This window comes from Agelaius tricolor, unplaced genomic scaffold (genome assembly GCF_023055355.1).
Source record: "Agelaius tricolor isolate 1412-34295 unplaced genomic scaffold, bAgeTri1.0.p SCAF_75, whole genome shotgun sequence".
Taxonomy (NCBI): Eukaryota; Metazoa; Chordata; class Aves; order Passeriformes; family Icteridae; genus Agelaius; species Agelaius tricolor.
In genome coordinates this window covers 901,327-918,519 of record NW_027269335.1, presented here as the reverse complement: position 1 = coordinate 918,519, position 17,193 = coordinate 901,327, and the positions used below count along the sequence as shown (strand labels likewise).

The 17,193-nt window shown below is 52.1% G+C and overlaps 1 protein-coding gene across 1 annotated transcript; it reads right to left on the bottom strand.

Annotated features, from left to right (window-relative positions):
- Positions 1-12,592: 12,592 nt before the first annotated feature.
- ARL4C (ARF like GTPase 4C) lies at positions 12,593-15,922 on the bottom strand. The gene is made up of 2 exons (XM_071418075.1): positions 15,090-15,922; positions 12,593-14,927 (listed from the first exon to the last, which is right to left on the bottom strand). Exons 1-2 carry the CDS (start codon positions 15,662-15,664, stop codon positions 14,837-14,839), a joined length of 666 nt encoding a protein of 221 aa, XP_071274176.1. The 5' UTR covers positions 15,665-15,922; the 3' UTR covers positions 12,593-14,836.
- Positions 15,923-17,193: the final 1,271 nt, after the last annotated feature.

Here is a 17,193-nt window from a genome sequence, read left to right as displayed (position 1 = left end):
TCCTCCTCCTCCCACAGCCTGATTTATGGGGTTTATCTTTCCCTTTCACACCTCTGCTCCCTGCATAGCTGGAATTCCTCAGGAGGGGCTGTGGGCCACTGGGAGGGTCCTCCTGCTTCTCTGGGCCACTCCAGATGCCACCAAGGGGTCCCTCAGCACGTCCATCCTCTGCCCAGGGGGCTGGGGAATGAGGGGGGGTCTCCAGGGGGAGAAGGCAACACCAGGGTCACCCCCTGCCCTGGGGACGTGATGCTCCCCCCAGCCCATCCCAAAATCTCGTCTGTCTCCTTCCCTGGAGCTGGGCAGATGTGCTGGATCTCCCCTGGGATGGGGGTGATGGGGTCAGGGAGAGGCCAGTGACACCAGGACAGGAATCCTGCTTTTCCCAGTCCCACCAGTCCTTCCCTTTCTCTTCCCAGCTCCTGCACAGGATCTCTCAGCTTTACAACTGGTAGAGCCAAGGCTATCAGACAATGAGGGCTGGAGAATATCCCACATTCCTGAGGCTGCTCCTGCACAGGATCTCTCAGCTTTACACCTGGTAGAGCCAAGGCTATCAGACAATGAGGGCTGGAGAATATCCCACATTCCTGAGGCTGCTCCTGCTTGTCTGTGTTGGCAGCTTTTCCCTCTCCCTCCATATCCAAGGGGTCAGGATGAAGGAGCCCTGCCCTGCCACCTTCCCCACAGCCACAGCTCACTCCCCAGGGCACAAAAATGACCATTTTGGAGGTGGGCCAGGTCCAGCTCCCTTGGGGGGTGCTCCTTTTCCCTGGGGATTCCTGCATCCCGTGCAGCAGCCAGGATTGTCCCTCCCTGGTGTCTCCCTGCCTGGCTCTGAGCCTGGGGATGGATCAGCAGGGACCAGGCTGAGTCTGGGACACAGATTCATTAATTATCACCCTCCATCTCTCCTTTTCCCCTCCTCTCCAACAGCTGAGCAAGAGTGGGGGAGCTCATCCCTCTGTGCTCTGTGGGAATTGCTCTTCCATGGGAGTGAAAATCTCCCAGACCAGAGTTGAAATGGTCACTGGAATTTCATTTATCCCATCTGCAGGCAGGGGAGGAGCAGCCACAGCTCCCCAGCACCCCCACAGCAACCAGGGACACAAAATGAGGGCACAGGGACCTGAAGCTTTTCCATCTGGGAAATGCACCCTGGCTTTGCCAGCCTTTCACCCCAGACACAGCTTTAGGGCCAGGGATCCCCTTTTAGGGACGTCTCTGATGCCAAGAATGGGAGCAGGCAGTGTCTGGGTCAGCTGGGATGGCTCCCACAGGGGTTTCCCACACTTGCTGGTGTTCCAGGTCTCTTTTTTTTCCTTCGAGAAGGAGCAGAGCACCTGATTTCTCACTCTGCACTTTGGGAATGTCACGGCTCAGAACCTCACACTCAGGACAGCCATTGGAGTTACCTATTCCAGCCACAGTGCTGGGGTGCAGCTCTCGAAGTGGGGCAGGGACGAGCTCAGACCTCTGGGAGAAGAACAGGCCTTGATCTCCAGCTCTGGTGGGGCCTCGTGGGTGGAAAACCTCGTCCTGCTGGGGATGGGTCCCTGCAGGCACCCTCTGCTTCCTCTCACCGCCCCGCTTCACTGGGGAGCACAGCTTTTGGAGCAACTTCTGCTGTTGGAAGGGACAAAAACCACTTCCAGCAAGCTGTTGCAAAATCCTGAAACAGGAGTAAAACTCGGGAATTCATTTTTTAGTTTGGGTTTGTTGTTTTGGTTTTGTTTATTTTTAATGCTAAGCACCGGCTTCTTTCCAATCTGCTGCATCGCCCAGGAGGCTGCAAGTTCCCCTTCTGACATCTGAGAGGGAACTTTTCATCCTCCTCAGCATGAAAAGCTCCCCCCCAGGATGTGGAACTTGTGCTAAGCCACAAAGCTTGGGGTGAAATTCCCAGGAGCTGGCTTTTCAGGGAAGGCAAGAGGCACAGTCCTCATGGCTGTCCCTGCATCAATCCCCTGGGCAGGCAAGGATTTCTCTGGAGTTGTTTGGGACAGGAATGTGACATGAAACACTTGGGGTGCTGGAGCTGAACTGGGAGGGTTTGGATTTCACCTGGAACAGGAGCTGCCCAAGCTGGAGGTCACCAACTGCAAATGGGATCTTGGATAAGTTGTGTCATCCCACTGTAGTTTTATTGGTATTAGTTGGAGTAAGTTTAGGGTTACCCTTTATATTTGAAGCAATGGTGGGAGGTTTGGAGAGCCTGTGTGAGTGGCTTGTGCTGATGGACACCATCAGAATTACCAAATCCCAGAATAATCTGGGTTGCAAACCTTACATCTCATCCCATTCCACTTCTTCCAGGGCAGGGACACCTTCCACTGTCCCGGGGTGCTCCAAGCCCTGGAAGAAGTGGAATGGGATGAGATTTAAGGTCCTTGCAACCCAAATTATCCTGGGATTTGGTGATTCTGATGGTCTCCTCCTCTCTCACCCTGGGAATGGTTGCCATGGGGCTTCCCTGTGTTTTGGCTGATGTGGTGCTTGATGTATCCACGGATTTGCTCAGCTCTGCCCATAGGAATTCCAGCTTGTGTTTCTTCCTCCTCCTCCTCCTCCTCCCACTAAGATCGTGTCTGATGAGCAGCCTGGCTGGGAAAACGTGACTGGGATTGATTTTGTTGCTGTTGATTGGAGATTCTGCCACTGTTGTGTCCCAGGAGTCGATTTCCTTGCAGCTCTTCCCCAGTGAGGACTTGCTGCTTTCCCTTTTCTCAGACATTGGGCCTTGGCCTGAGCAGGCTGGGCTTAAAACTGAATTAAAACTGGGCTTAAAACTGAATTTCTCACGCTGTTCTTTGCTCACAGAGCTCGCTGTGAGAGCTCAGCCAGGGCTGGGGGTTCATCCTCTCTTCTTGCTTCCCATTTCTGCTCCTGCAAGGGAAGGGATTCTCCCATCCCATTTCTTGGGATGTCCCTCTGGAGCTGCTGGAAGTGATGCTCCACACCTTGCTAATCCCCAGGGAGGTGAGAGCAGCCTGGAGCAACACCCTTTGTCAGGTCAGCCTGAAAATCACCTTGAAAACTGCTCCGGGAAGCCTGGAGCAAACCTGGGAATTGTAACTGCTGGGAAAGGTGGGGAAGGAGGGGCCAAACCTGCAGGGAATGGGATTTAGGGACTTGCTGTCTGCATTACACCCCGTGCATGTCCAGAGCTTGTTTGTGAGCAATTAAGGCAGAGTCTTAATTGCTGGAGAGCACGATTAAGTAATTAAAAGTAATTAAAGGCACGTTATCCGTGGATGTGGTGTTGGAGTGAGGAATTCAGGGTCAGGCTTAACCCCTCCCTGCTCTGAAAAGGCCCAGATCATCCCCTTTGGAGATGGAGAGAGGGGGAAAAATTAAAATATCTGAGCCTTGCAGGGCTCCCTGCGTTATTTTCCCAACCAGACCTGAAGCTGCCAAGGCTCCTCTCACCCAAAATGGAACCTTTTAAAGGATTTTCCTTTTTCAGAGTTGTGCCGCACAGTGCAAAGCTCCCAGGCCTTCTCCTGCTGTTCTAGGCAATAAATCTGCTTATTGAAGCTGTTCTTTCACAAGTTCTGTATTTGCCCTTGCTAGGGCTTTTCTATGGGGGGAAAAAAAAAAAAAAAAAAAAACCAAATAAATTTGTCAGGGCTTCTGGTTTCTGCCAGCACCAGGAGGGGTTTGGAGAGTGAGTAATTACACTGGACCTGGAAGCTGGATTTATCTCTGCTGTTTTCCCAAGGACCAGTCTGTAGGGAAAAGCCAGTCTAGGATCTGCAAGGATGCAGAAGAATACAGGTTATGGGGGAATTTGGGGAGAAAAGTAATTTTTGTTTGTTTTTTTTTCCCCCCTGATTTAGCAACTGGATCCACAGTGGGTTGATTAAAGCAAAAGGGAGGACTCAGGAGGGTCCCCACATGAATTAATCCTCCTGGGATAAGCAGGAATGACTTTTCTGGGTAGGGCAAAGCCTCAGGAGCAGGGCTGAGGGGAATGAGAGACAAACTCCTTTTGCCGGCTGCTCTCCCTCTCCTGATTATCCACACATAAATTACCCACATTCTGTGCAAGCCAGGTCTTGACTGAGGGAGCTCAGATCCTCAGAAATTCACCAGTTTTCCTGCACATTTCCTCACACCAGGAGCTCCAAGGGGGCAGCAGCTTGGGAGCAGGGGGGAAATGGGATGAGGTTTCTCCTGCTGCCATTTCTGAGAGTTTCCTGGGATTCCTGGGCTACCAACACTGGAAATTTGTGGATACCCAGCGAGAAAACAGCCCCAGCATGGAGAATCCCCCTTTGTGACCTGCCCAAATTTCATTACACACCTCCAATAAATGCAAAATTCCTTCCAGAATTCCCAGGGGAGAGCCATCTCAGAGCAAGCACGACCCATCCCAGCAGTGTTGTCTCAGCACTGCCCAAGGTCACTGCAGCTCCCTTCTTGTCTCCCCCCCCACCCCTCACCGTGGCACTTTGCCACCAGCATTTCCATGAAATGGCTCCATTTTTTGATGAATCCTTGGGTTTTTGTGGGTTGGTTTTTTTGGTTTTTGGTTGTTGTTTTTGTTTTTTTTTTTTGTGGATGGCCAGGGAAGAGCAGCACTGGCTGCTTTCCAAGCAGCTCCACTGCAGATGCCAAGGTTTGCACAGGGGCCTCTCTCCCCCCCTGGTTAATGGATCGCCAGGACATGACCTGGGCTGAGGCTGCTGGGAACAGGGGCTGGATAAACACCCAACATTCCCACCCCATGGGCAACACTCCCACTTCAGGGCTTGCTGGAAATTTGGGGTGCCCAGGCAAACAGATCCCTCAAAACACCTCATTCTAGCCCCAAAAAAGCATCCCTGCCACCTCCAGCTGAGAGTCTGGGGGATATCCTGAGTTTCTTATCCCAGAGCAGAAATAATTTGGGAGCCAATAATAACTTGGGAGCCAATAATTTAACGGGGACATGGACAGGTCACAGAGATCTGTGATTGCCTCCACAAACACATCCATGGTGTGGGGAAAGGCATGACCCAGAACAGGATGGGAAAAGCTGTGGGCTGGAGGTGCCAAGCACCAGGAGAGAAATACAGAACTGTGGAACTGGAGAAGCTCTTTTAAGATCATGGGGTCCAAATACCCTGCCCAAAACTGCCAAGGTCGTCACTAAACCGTGTCCCCAAGTGTCACATCCACACCTTAAAGCTCCTCTGCAAGAGGGGCAGAAGGAGCTGAGGGATTATTTGCAATATTTCCTTCCCTGTGTGCAATTATATATATATATATATATATAAAAACCAGAACGTGGATGGGAAATAAGCACCCATATATAAATATACATATAAGCACCCATATATAAATATACATAAATGCATGTAAAACCCCCCACATATCCAGAGCTTCCTTACCAGGAATTACAAATAAGGAACTTGAATACCTCAGCAGACACAGCCCTGCCTTCTCCCACGTCACTCTCTCCATTATCCAGCTAAAAATAAAGGAGCCTCGAGCACCCAAGTCTCCCATGGATGACAAACATCAAGCCTTGGTGTCAGGACTTTTTCCTTTTTTGCCCCCCAGTCCTCCTGATGGGTTTATGGCCCCCTCATGCCCCACATTGTCACACCAGGACCTCCTCACCAGCAGTAACGCTTGGATTTCCCCCACTGCTCCCCAGCAGCCCCTTGTGACACAGAAAATGCTGAAAATGCTGCAAATGCCGATGCTCAGGTGGGATAAACAGTTTTAGCCCTCCCCTCCTTGCCTTGCCCTCACAGGGGATGGAGGACAGGGCTCCACAGGGGTTGTTTGCCCTGCAGGAGGTTCTGCAGATGATGAGGGACAAATTCTCAGCTCTTTGGGCTCTTTGCACCCCAGCCCCGTGATGGGCAGCACCTCCAGAGAGGCTGGGCTGGGTGAGGAGATGTTGGGTGGGAAAGTGTTTGGTGGGAAGGTGTTTGGTGGGAAGATGTTTGGTGGGAAGATGTTTGGTGAGAAGATATTTGGTGGGAAGATGTTTGTTTGGTGGGAAGGTGTTTGGTTGGGAAGATGTTTGGTAGGAAGATGTTTGGTGAGATGTTTGGTGGGAAGGTGTTTGGTGGGAAGGTGTTTGGTGGGAAGGTGTTTGGGTGGGAAGGTGTTTGGGTGGGAAGATGTTTGGTGGGAAGATGTTTGGTGGGAAGATGTTGGGAGGGAAAATGTTTGGTGAGGTGTTTGGTGGGAAAGTGTTTGGTGGGAAGGTGTCTGATGGGAAGATGTTTGTTTGGTGGGAAGATGATGTTTGGTGGGAAGGTGTTTGAGTAGGAAGATGATGTTTGGTGGGAAGGTGTTTGAGTAGGAAGATGATGTTTGGTGGGAAGGTGTTTGAGTAGGAAGATGATGTTTGGTGGGAAGGTGTTTGAGTGGGAAGATGATGTTTGGTGGGAAGGTGTTTGGTGGGAAGGTGTTTGAGTGGGAAGATGATGTTTGGTGGGAAGGTGTTTGAGTGGGAAGATGTTTGTTTGGTGGGAAGGTGTTTGGGTGGGAAGATATTTGGTGAGAAGATGATGTTTGGTGGGAAGGTGTTTGGTGGCAAGGTGTTTGTTGGGAAGATGTTTGGTGGCAGAGCCTGCAGGGAAAACCCGCAGAGGATGATTTTATCCCATCCTTGGCACCCCATTCCCAGTTTGAGCTACCCTGGAGCTGCTGGCAGTCCCAGAAGGAGCACAGCAGGCCCCAGGGCTGGGCTGAAGTCTCCCCAGCTCTCTGGGACCATCGGGGGCTGCCCCTGGGCCATTCCTGGGAGAGAAGGAATGTCCAGGAGCACAGGGAAGGCCGAAGGCCATTTGTTCTGGAGATGTGGATGGGGAACAGCCCAGCACAGGCTCCAAGGAGAACTTGAGGAAGGAATTCCTGGCTGGAAGGGCAATGAGGCCCTGGCACAGGGTGCCCAGAGCAGCTGTGGCTGCCCCTGGATCCCTGGCAGTGCCCAAGGCCAGGCTGGAGGAACCTGGTCTCGTGGAAAGTATCCCTGCCCATGGCACTGGATGAGCTTCAAGGCCTTTCCAACCCAAACCATTCTGGAATTCCGTGGTTCTGTGTGGGTCGTGAGTTGTTATTTTGGTGTTTATTTCTCTCCAGCAGCTCCCCTCAAGCACCCAGGTGTTTTCCAAGGATGTTCGGGAAGAGCACAGCCCATCCTGGGAGGATGGACACCTGCAGCACTGCTGTTCCCTCTGCACATTCCCACCATGTGATGGCATTCACAGGGGTCCCAGGATGAGGGAAGAGATGAGAATGTTGACTCCATGTTTCAGAAGGTTTGATTTATTATTTTATGATATATATTATAGTAAAACTATACTAAAAGAATAGAAGAAAGGATTTCCTCAGAAGGCTGGCTAAGAATAGAATAGCAAAGAATGATAACAAAAGTTTGTGGCTCGGGTCTCTGTCTGAGCGAGCTGGAGTGTGATTGGCCATTAATTAGAAACAACCAACATGGGCCAATCACAGATGCACCTGTTGCATTCCACAGCAGCAGATAATCAATGTTTACATTTTGTTCCTGAGGCCTCTCAGCTTCTCAGGAGGAAAAATCCTAAGGAAAGGATTTTCCATAAAAGTTGTCTGTGACACCACCAGGCAGAGGAGGGTGGGGAAGCTGCTAAAGAGCCGGAAGGGAGGGCAGGAGGGGCTTCCCAAGGCTGTTTAAACATTAACCAGCACCACAAGAGCCCTGTGTTCCCAGCTCCCACTGCCACAGCAGGGCCTTCACCTCTGCTGGGTGGGTGCATTGCAGGGTCCTGAGCTGCTCCCAGCCCTGCAGATCCCCCAAAACTCCTCATTCTGGCCCCAAAAAACCATCCCTGCACCACCAGATGAGAGTCTAGCGGGGGTACCCTGAGTTTCTTATCCCAGAGCAGAAATCATTTCCGAATAGTAATTTGGGATCAAATAATCATTTGGGACCCAATAACAATTTGGAACCCAATAATAATTTGGGGCCCAATAATATTTTGGGACCAAATAATAATTTGGGATCCAATAATCATTTAGGACCCAACAATAATTTGGGACCCAATAATAACTTGGGATCCAATAATAACTTGGGACCCAATAATGTGGCCATGGCACAGCAGGAGCACCTGGATCTGCAGGAATCTCCCCCCACCCTCATCCCTCAGCCCCTTTCTCCACCAGGGAAGGGACAATCCTGCAGGTTGAGCATCTTTATCAAGGGGATTTGAGAATCACACCCGCCCCAGTTTCTTTCTGAAAGCCCAGGGAGGAGGAAAAATGCTGGAAATTTCCTTTTATTCCTGTGGAAAAGAAGTTTGGGGGCAAGTAATATGACCAAGGTTAGGCAGGAGTGTAAAAAACCTGCGTTTAGGCCCAGCTTTGCATCCTGCTCCCTTCCTGGCAGCAAAATACTTGAAAGCAATGCCAGGTGGGATCAGAAGCTTTGGGAGTGCCTGTTTCTCCAGTCCCCATCTTTTTGGGAATGCTCCAGCACCATGGGATCACGAGAACCAGAGCAGCTCACCCCAGCTGCAAAAATTGGGATGAGCAATAAAAATAATCCCAGAATGGTTTGGGGTGGAAAAGACCTTAAAGCCCATCCCATTCCACCCCCTGCCATGGGCAGAGACACTTCCCACTGTCCCAGGCTGCTCCAAGCCCTGTTCAGCCCGGCCTTGGACACTTCCAGGGATCCAGGGGCAGCCACAGCTGCTCTGGGCACCCTGTGCCTCACCACCCTTTTATTTATGTATTTACTGTTTTATTAATTTTATTATTTTATTTTATTTATTTATTTTATTTATTGGCTGTTTTATCACTATTTATTAATAAAGATATACATTATAATATCGTTAATATCACTAAGAATAATTAGAATTCCTATCTATGATATCATTCACAGCAATAAATAAGGATGACCAACAATAAAGGGGAAGAATCCAATCTGTGGGCTGATGGAAAAGCTCTCTGCCCTCCTCACGAATTCCCATTGTGCTTCCAGTGTTTTGGGAAGCTGTGGGATGCCATCAGTCAGGGAGGGCCATGGGATTCCTCCTGCTCCCCTGGGGGGTGTCCAGGGTCCATAACTCACCTCCAGGAATGTTTTAATGTCACTGCTGGAGAGCCTGATGGGCTTTGTGAGCTTCCCTGCCTGAAACCTCACACCAGTGTCTGAGGGAAGCAAACACAGGCTAAGCTGAAATAAACAGAATGGTTTATTAGAGCAAATATTCTCAGGCTGAGCTCTCCATATTCAAACATCCTCGTGCTGAAATGTCTCAATTTTGCTCCGCCAGGCCAGCACGAGGGGGTTTATTTGCCTGGTGTGTGTGTGCAAAATGCTTAAAGGACCTCACAGCAGTGGCCTTCTGCTGCTCAGACAAAAAGTTCTGGGTAAAAAGTTGGGGGTAATTCCCATTGAAGAAATTCCAGGATGGGGCTGCCTGAAACAAAGCAAACAACACTTTGAATCACCGTGGGATTTTTTTCTTTCTTCTGGCAAGGGTTTCTAGCCTGTTTAAAGGGGTGCTCTGTCACAGACATCTTTTATGAAAAATCCTTTCTTTAGGGTTTTTCCTCCTGAGAAGCTGAGAGGCCTCAGGAACAAAATGTAAACAATGATTTTCTGCTGCTGTGGAATGCAACAGGTGGATCTGTGATTGGTCTCATGTGGATGTTTGTAATTAATGGCCAATCACAGCCCAGCTGGCTTAGACATAGAGCCCCGAGCCACAAGCCTTTGTTATCATTCTTTGCTATTCCATTCTTAGCCAGCCTTCTGATGAAACCTTTTCTTCTATTCTTTTAGTATAGTTTTAATGTAATATCTATTATAAAATAATAAATCAGCCTTCTGAAACATGGAGTCAACATTCTCATCTCTTCCCCAATCCAAGAACCCCTGTGAACACCATCACAGGTGGTCTTCCTCAGCCACCCCCAAAATTTGGCCAGAAGCACCTGGTGCTGTGCAGTAGCTGCCAGTGCCCTGCTCCACGCTCCAAGTATCCAGTGCCCTCCGGATTGCATTAACCAGGATGATCCTTTTAAAGATCCTTGCTTGGGGAGCAAATCCCATTTGAAATAAAGCAGAGGGATTTGGCTTAACGAGGCAAAGCCAGGGAGGAGAGGCAGAAGGAGCTGTGGGGCTGGCACAGCACAGGGCAAGAACCTGCAGCAGAGAGGGTCCCAGGGTGGAGGAGATGCTGGGAAGGAGGAGGAGGAAGGAGGAGATACCTGCTTGGAAAAGTGGGATACACCCAGGGGACACTCAGAGAGCACTCAGCAGCCATCCCTGGAGCCCTGCAGAGAGGAGGATCCACCAGGGACACACGGGAGCCTCATTTCTGCTCACTGCTGTCCTGACCCCATCTCCCACCGCTCCCAGCCCTGATCCATCCTCTTGGAATGTCCCAGCTCCTTCTCAGCTGACACAGCCCACTGCCCAACTGCTCCCTCGCTGCTTTATGTCTGTGAAAAATGCCTATTTTATGATTGGCTTTTGGCAAATATTCAAATGAATATGATGTGTGTTATGTTAGAAAGCTCTGCTGTATTAATTTTCTTAAGTAGTGTGTTAAATGTAGTTTTAGGTTATAACATAAGGTTAAAATAGAAACTATGCTATGTAGGATACTTTTTTTTAAAGAAAGGGCTTGCACCAAGATAGCAGCCACAGGACACCTGGATCTTTCAGAGAAAGAGAATTTATTGCTCCATTATCAGAAGAAATGAACTTCTTTCCACCTTGCTCAGTCCTGAAGATGCTGTCAGGATTCAGAGGAAGAAGCTGACACTGCCCAGACAGAATCCTGTGTTTGAATGGCATTTATGCACCATGGATGAGGTGTATGAATATGCAACAGGCTGTTGCTTTTAAGGGTTAATCCTCTGTTAACCTGGGTCCTTTTTCAGGCTTATTTTGCCCAGAAAAGGTACCCAGACCATCCGTACCTCTTTGTTCTTATTGTCTCGTATTGTCCTGGATCCTAATTGTCCAAATTTTTATTACTTTAATTATAATACTGTTTTTATTTTATTACTACTCAACCATTTTATTTTCCCCCTTTAAACCAGGAGGAAAGGCTCCCCCAGCTCCACGTGATGCCCAAGGGACCAAAGTCCAGCCCCCCTGGCTCACAGATAAGCCCAGGGACACAATGTCAGTGTCCACACCTCCAGGCCGGCTGGAAAATGCCCAAAAATCAGCTGGAAAACCCCCAAAAATCAGCTTCTGCCAGGTGGGATCAGTGAGGACAGGTCCCTTCAGACTAAGGAAGTTGTGGGCACTGCTGGGCTTTCAGATCCATGAAAGCAGGAGGACCACACGGTGTCCCGGGGAAAATGGGACAGGAGGATGGACAGGAGGATAGGCAGGAGCATCTTCAGGAGCACTGGACTTGTGGCAGAGGGACAGGAGCCCATCATGAGTGAGGAGGGAGCCCGTGGGGAGCACTGCACCTTCCAGAGGCTCTCTGCAGGGCAGGGGGCAGCTGAGCAATGCACAACTCAAAATCCTGGAGTGCCACGGTCCAGCTCAGCTCCAAGGGGGTTTCTGAGCCTGGACAGCAGCTCAGCAGCTGCAGCACTGGGTGAGCCTTTGGGTTCAAAGAAACAGGGAATCTCCAGAGCTGGAAGGGACCCACAGGGATCAGAGTCCAACCCCTGTCCCAGACACCCCAACAATCCCACCCTGGGCATCCCTGGGACCATTGTTCAAATGTTCCTTGGGCTCTGGCAGCCTCCCCATTCCCTGGGGAGCCTGGGCAGTGCTCAGCACCCTCTGGGGGAAGAACCTTTTCCTAAAATCCAGCCTAAACATGCCCTGACACAGCTCCACCGTGCCCTGGGCTCCTGTCACCCCTGAGAGCCCCCAGTGCTGATTCTGCAGAGCAGACACCACGCCCCCTCACCCAGGCACTGAGCACCCCACAAACCTCAGGCAGGGTGAGAACACCCTAAGCACTTCCCAATCTCACTTTCACAAGTCAGGCTCATCATTTCCCCTCTGGCTGCCTCGTCATCATTTAAAAAAATTAAAAAAAAAAAAATTAAAAAAATAAATAAATAAAAAATAAAGTCATTTGCCACCCAGCTCCACCGCTCCCCTCCTGAAATGTCACCCTGGGTTTCCTGTGTCAGCAGCCACCCAGGAGCAGAGGCAGCCTCGAGCTCTGTCTGCAGCATCCTGTTCCCAAGTGCTGCTTTAACCCCTGCAGACCTGGCTCTCTGCCACCAAGGCCACCACCCGTTCAAAAAAAAGCCACGCTGAGCAAAAATGGGAACTTTCTCTCTGCGTGGTTTTAAAATCCACGTCTCTCTAACGTGGATTTCACATCAGAGGTGGTAGAACAAAATCCCCCCTCCCCACCAAAAAGTATCCTCCTCCTCCTCCTCTCTCACAGCAGAGATGCAGGGACATTAAGTGACCTGCCAAAAGAGCTCAGATTTCATTAACCAGCAAATTATGGATGTCCCCCATGTCCTAGCAGGCTGCCACGTGACACTGGATCCTCAGCAGGTCACTTCTCTGTCCCCTTGTCTCCTCTCCTTGGGGAGGCACAGGAACCTCCTGCAAACCACACCAAACACAGCACTGATACTGAGAAATGAGCAGAACACTGGGTTTTGGTTGTTTTTTTTGTTGTGTTTTTTTTTTTTTTTATCAGGCCCTTTCATTGTATAAATAATTTATTTCAGTTCACAGCATTATGTCTGCATCTTTAAAAAAAAAAAAAAAGAAAGAAAAAAGGGAAGACGAGACTGATGGACAATGGCAAGGGCAGGACATGGGATATCATGGATGGGAACACAGGGAATAATGGACCTGGGGGACTGAGACCTGCCAAAAAACCCAGGTCACCCAGAATCTGAGAGGATGCATGGCCTTGCAAAGAGCCCAGGCAGTTCCCCTTGGGGGCTGCCCTGCTGGGGCCCCAATTCCTGCAGCCCACCGAGGGTGATGCTCACCTTCACACGGGGGGGAAAGGGGATGGAACATTATGGAAACACCACGGAAGCCAGGAGCTGCTCGAAAAGTCTTTTTAATTATTGCAGAAAGCAGAGTGGCTGGCAAGGGCACGGGCACGGCGTCCCCCCCGAGCCTCCCAGCCCTCTGCCATCTCTCCAAGGGGATGCTCAGCTGGATGGGTGGAACACAGGCTCCCAGGAAGGAGCCAGCTCCATAAAAAAACAGCTTTTCCATCTGCTAAACGAGGAGGTAAAAAAGCCCACCACCAACAGCCTGCACGTGTCATTCCTACAACCTGCTCGCCCTGGAGCTGCTGGGGTCAACACAGCTTCTACATTTCTGCCAGAAATGGGATAATACATGTGGCTTCTGTGGCATCAAAAATAAATAATTCTTTTCTTTTTTTTTCTCTCTCTCTCTCTCGACAGCAAGTACCAAAGTGTTGGAGGTGAAGACAAAGCAGGGAAACCCGAGGGAGCGGGAAGAGAGCCACCTGAAGGGATGGGACCAGCCCACACACATCGGGAACTCAAATCCCACAAGAGGAGAAGAAACAACTCCTGCTGTAACATTTGTTCCCTAACAACCCCCCCCTCCCGCCCCCCAAAAATGCTGTTTGGAAGGTGCTCGTCGCTGCAAGGGGAGGATCAACCCCCCTAAACCCGAAGGGCTTTTGTCTGCTTGGTGCTTTCCCCTTGGCTGCTCTGGGAAGGGCTGGTGTAAAATCACCAGAAAATCCTGCCTGCCTCCAAATTTCAGCATATTTGGCCCCTGAGGGCTGCCTGCTTCAGCTCTGTGGGAAGCCAGGACCCTGAAACACAGGCAGCAAGTGGATTTTGGTGCCCAGCCCCGTGCAGGTATGAAATGTTCACCTGCAGGAGGGGCCCGGCCCTGTCCGACTGCTCTGCAGGCACAGCTTGCCCCTGTGGCTGCTGGGGGAAGCAAGGGGCTTTTAATCGGGTTTGAATCTTTATCAGAAACCTACCACAACCCCCTCATGCCTCTACACCCCCCTGCCATCTTCCCTTTCAAGCAAAGATTTTTTTGCAGGCTCTGGCCGTGTCCGTCCGTCCATCCATCCATCCTGCCCTGCCATGACCCTCCCTGACTTGGCCTCCTGCCCCACTGCAGAGCAGCACAGTGGGCACAACCCCGAACTCTGCCTTTTTGGGGGGGGTTTGCTAAGTAACCCCTGGTTTGGATCCCCTCCAAAGCCGCACCTGGGAGCACCCTGGGCATGGGGACAATGCACACCTGCGGGGGCTTTGCTGCAGAAGGTGACACCGCCGAGCCTCTGAGAAACGGGGGTCCTGCACAACCCCCCCAACGCTCCCAGCAGCGTTCACCCCAAACCCTCGGGTCCTTTTTCCACCCTTTTTTTTGAGCCAACAGCGCTCTGCACCATTCAGCAGCTGCTCGGCACCCCAGTGTCGCATCCTCCCCCTCAAGCCAAAGGCTGCCCGTCCTTGCTCTGCACCCTAAAACACCAACCAGGGTGGGTGGGTGTCCCCTTACCCATCACATCCACCCCTTCAAGACATTTTCTGCTGGTCCAACCCCCCCCCCGTCCAAGCTTTCAACACCCCTTCTCAGGGATGGATCCAGGGATGCGGGGATGCAGGGATGAGGGCTGCAAGCCCCCTCCCCGCTGACCTTGCCGAGCCACGCTTCATCCTCACCCCCCGTCCCCAAAACGCGTGTGGGGGGCTGCCATCGACACCCCCAAATCCCCCGTTAGAGATCCAAAAGCACGCTGGGCTCCGCTCGAACGCGCTCCAACAGGGTCCTGCCCTGCTGGTTCCCCGGCACACAAAGGCTCGGTGGTGGTCCCGGAGATGCAGAGGGGGGATTCATCCCGGTTTTCCGAGTTTCCAGCCCAAGGGAGTCCGGATCAGACCCTCAGGAGCACGGGGCGGAGAGGGGAGAGGGGAGCTCCGGGATCTGGGCTCGGCTGGCGGGAGCCGCTTTGTTATCACCACTATTGTCTGTCCTTTGGGGAAGGAAGGGGGGGAAAAAAATGAAGAAGGGGAGGAGAAAAAAAAAATTTAAAAAAAAAGAACGATTAAACCCAAAAGAATCGCTTTGGTTCTGTCTCCCCCTCGGTTCCTTTGTCTGCTCCCCCATCCCTCCCCGCCTCGGCTGGGGCTTCTACCGCTTCTTCTTCTGCTTGAGGGACTTCCTGCGCTTGAGGATCATCTCGTAGAGCTTGTCCATGCCCTCCGTCAGCCCCTCGCCGATGATGGCGCAGGCGGGCTGGATGTGGTAGGTGGTGGAAGGGGTCAGCTCGTGGAGGGCCAGCTGCTTCTCGATCTCGGCCACCGGCAGCGATTTGGGCAGGTCCTGCTTGTTGGCGATGACCAGCAGCGGCGTGCCCTGGTTCTCCGCGAACTTGGTCACCTTGTGCAGCTCCGTCTTGGCTTCCTCCAGCCGGTCCACGTCCACTGAGTCCACCACGTAGATGATGCCATCGGTGCAGCGGCTGTAGGACTTCCAGAGCGGGCGCAGCTTCTCCTGGCCGCCCACGTCCCAGAAGTGGCAGCTGATGCCCTTGGCCGTCCCGTTGCTGAGCCGGATCTTCTCCGTGTTGAAGCCGATGGTGGGCACGGTGTTGACGAACTCGTTGAACTTGAGGCGGTAGAGCACCGTGGTCTTGCCCGCCGAGTCCAGGCCCAGCATGACGATGTGCAGGGACTGGAAGGCGGAGATGTTGGAGGAGATGTTCCCCATGGCCACGGCTCCCGGCCGCGCTCACAGCCCCGCGCCCATCGCCGCGCCGCCGGCCCGCAGCGGGGGCACGGCTCGGGGCGGCGGAGCCAGCCCGGACCAGGGATGTAGGATCAGGGATATGGGATCAGGGATATAGGATCGGGGATAGGGGATATGGGATCGGGAACACGCAGCGCGGCTCCACGCGGCGGCAGCGCGCCGGGACTGCCGACCCTCACCCCGCCCGGCAGGAGGAGGAGGAGGGAAAGGAGGAGGAGGAAGAGAAAGAGGAGGAGAGCAGCAGCAGGAGGAGGAGGAGGGGCTGCGCCGCCGCCTTCCTCCCGCTCCGCCCCGCGTCCTGCCCGGATCGCCCCTGCCTGCACCGCCCCTGCCGGAGCTCACCTGGCCCTGCCCGAGCTCCTGCTCCTCGGGGACAGCCATGCCCCCGTGCTGGAGGCTTGGTTATCCTTGTGTTTGTCGTCGTGAGCGACCGCAGCAAGCAGTAAAAAACACGCTTGAAAAACTTAACCACCCTTAACCCACTCCAGGGTGGGGCTGTTCCACCCCTGGAAGTGCCCAAGGCCAGGCTGGACAGAGCTTGGAGCAAGCCGGGAGAGTGGAAGGTGTCCCTGCCCATGGGATGAGATGTTTTTTTCAGGTCCTTTCCACCCCAAACCATTCTGGAATTGTTCCTTGCACGTGAGACAGCAGGGGCTGGCACCAGTTTTTGTAACACAAAAACTACAACAGCTTTTTTCAGGGACACCGGGCAGCAGTGATGATCCGAGCTGGAAAGCAGCAGAGCAATGTGGAGCAGCTGTGTCCCCTGCAGCTGTCACGGAGAGATGCCACAGGGGGAAAACCTCACCTGTGCTGGTTCCAGGGGCAGGGAATGCTGATCGCTGCTGTTAACACCTTTTGGGTATTTTGTAAAGGTTGTGAGTGCCTCAACCCCTGATAAAGCTCCTGAGGTCTCTGGATAGCCGAGCCAGGGAACTTCTGTCCCAGTTACTCACAGGAGGGACCCTAAAGATCTACTTCCAACTAAAGATCCAGTTCCACCCCCTGCCACGGGCAGGGACACCTTGCACTACCCCAGGTGGCTCCAAGCCCCAGTGTCCAGCCTGACCTTGGACACTTCCAGGCAGTCCCAGCTTTTTTGCCAGCACCTGAGCCAGAGCTCTGGTCTTTATTTCTGCTCTGGGTGCTACAATATTACCCATTGCCTCTTTTACAGCCTTTGTAAAATAAATACCGACTCTATGTGACAGCTCAGCCACAAAGCCCCAGAGAAAGAAGAGCACTGCACAAGACAGATACTGCTTTTAATTTAGGATGCTTTCACCCCTCCGTGTGCGGTGAGGATTTGTCGGGCTGGAGTGGGATCATTCCTCACACTCATATTTCATCCTGAGGATGCACGTGGAGGCTTTGTGTGGAGATAAGGTTCCCTATTAACACATGACATCATTAAAAATACAGGCAGCTTGCTCCCGCAGCCCTCAGAGGTGACAGTGGGCACAGTTTTGTGGAAATCACCGAGTGGTGAC

What these genes read in the sequence shown, in the direction of transcription:
- ARL4C (XM_071418075.1), bottom strand. Translation starts at nt 15,664, where the DNA reads ATGGGGAACATCTCCTCCAACATCTCCGCCTTCCAGTCCCTGCACATC. An exon ending in CTCAAGCAGAAGAAGAAGCG is followed by an intron (nt 14,928 to 15,089) that starts GTAGAAGCCCCA and finishes CCTTCCCCAAAG; the next exon opens with GACAGACAATAGTGGTGATA.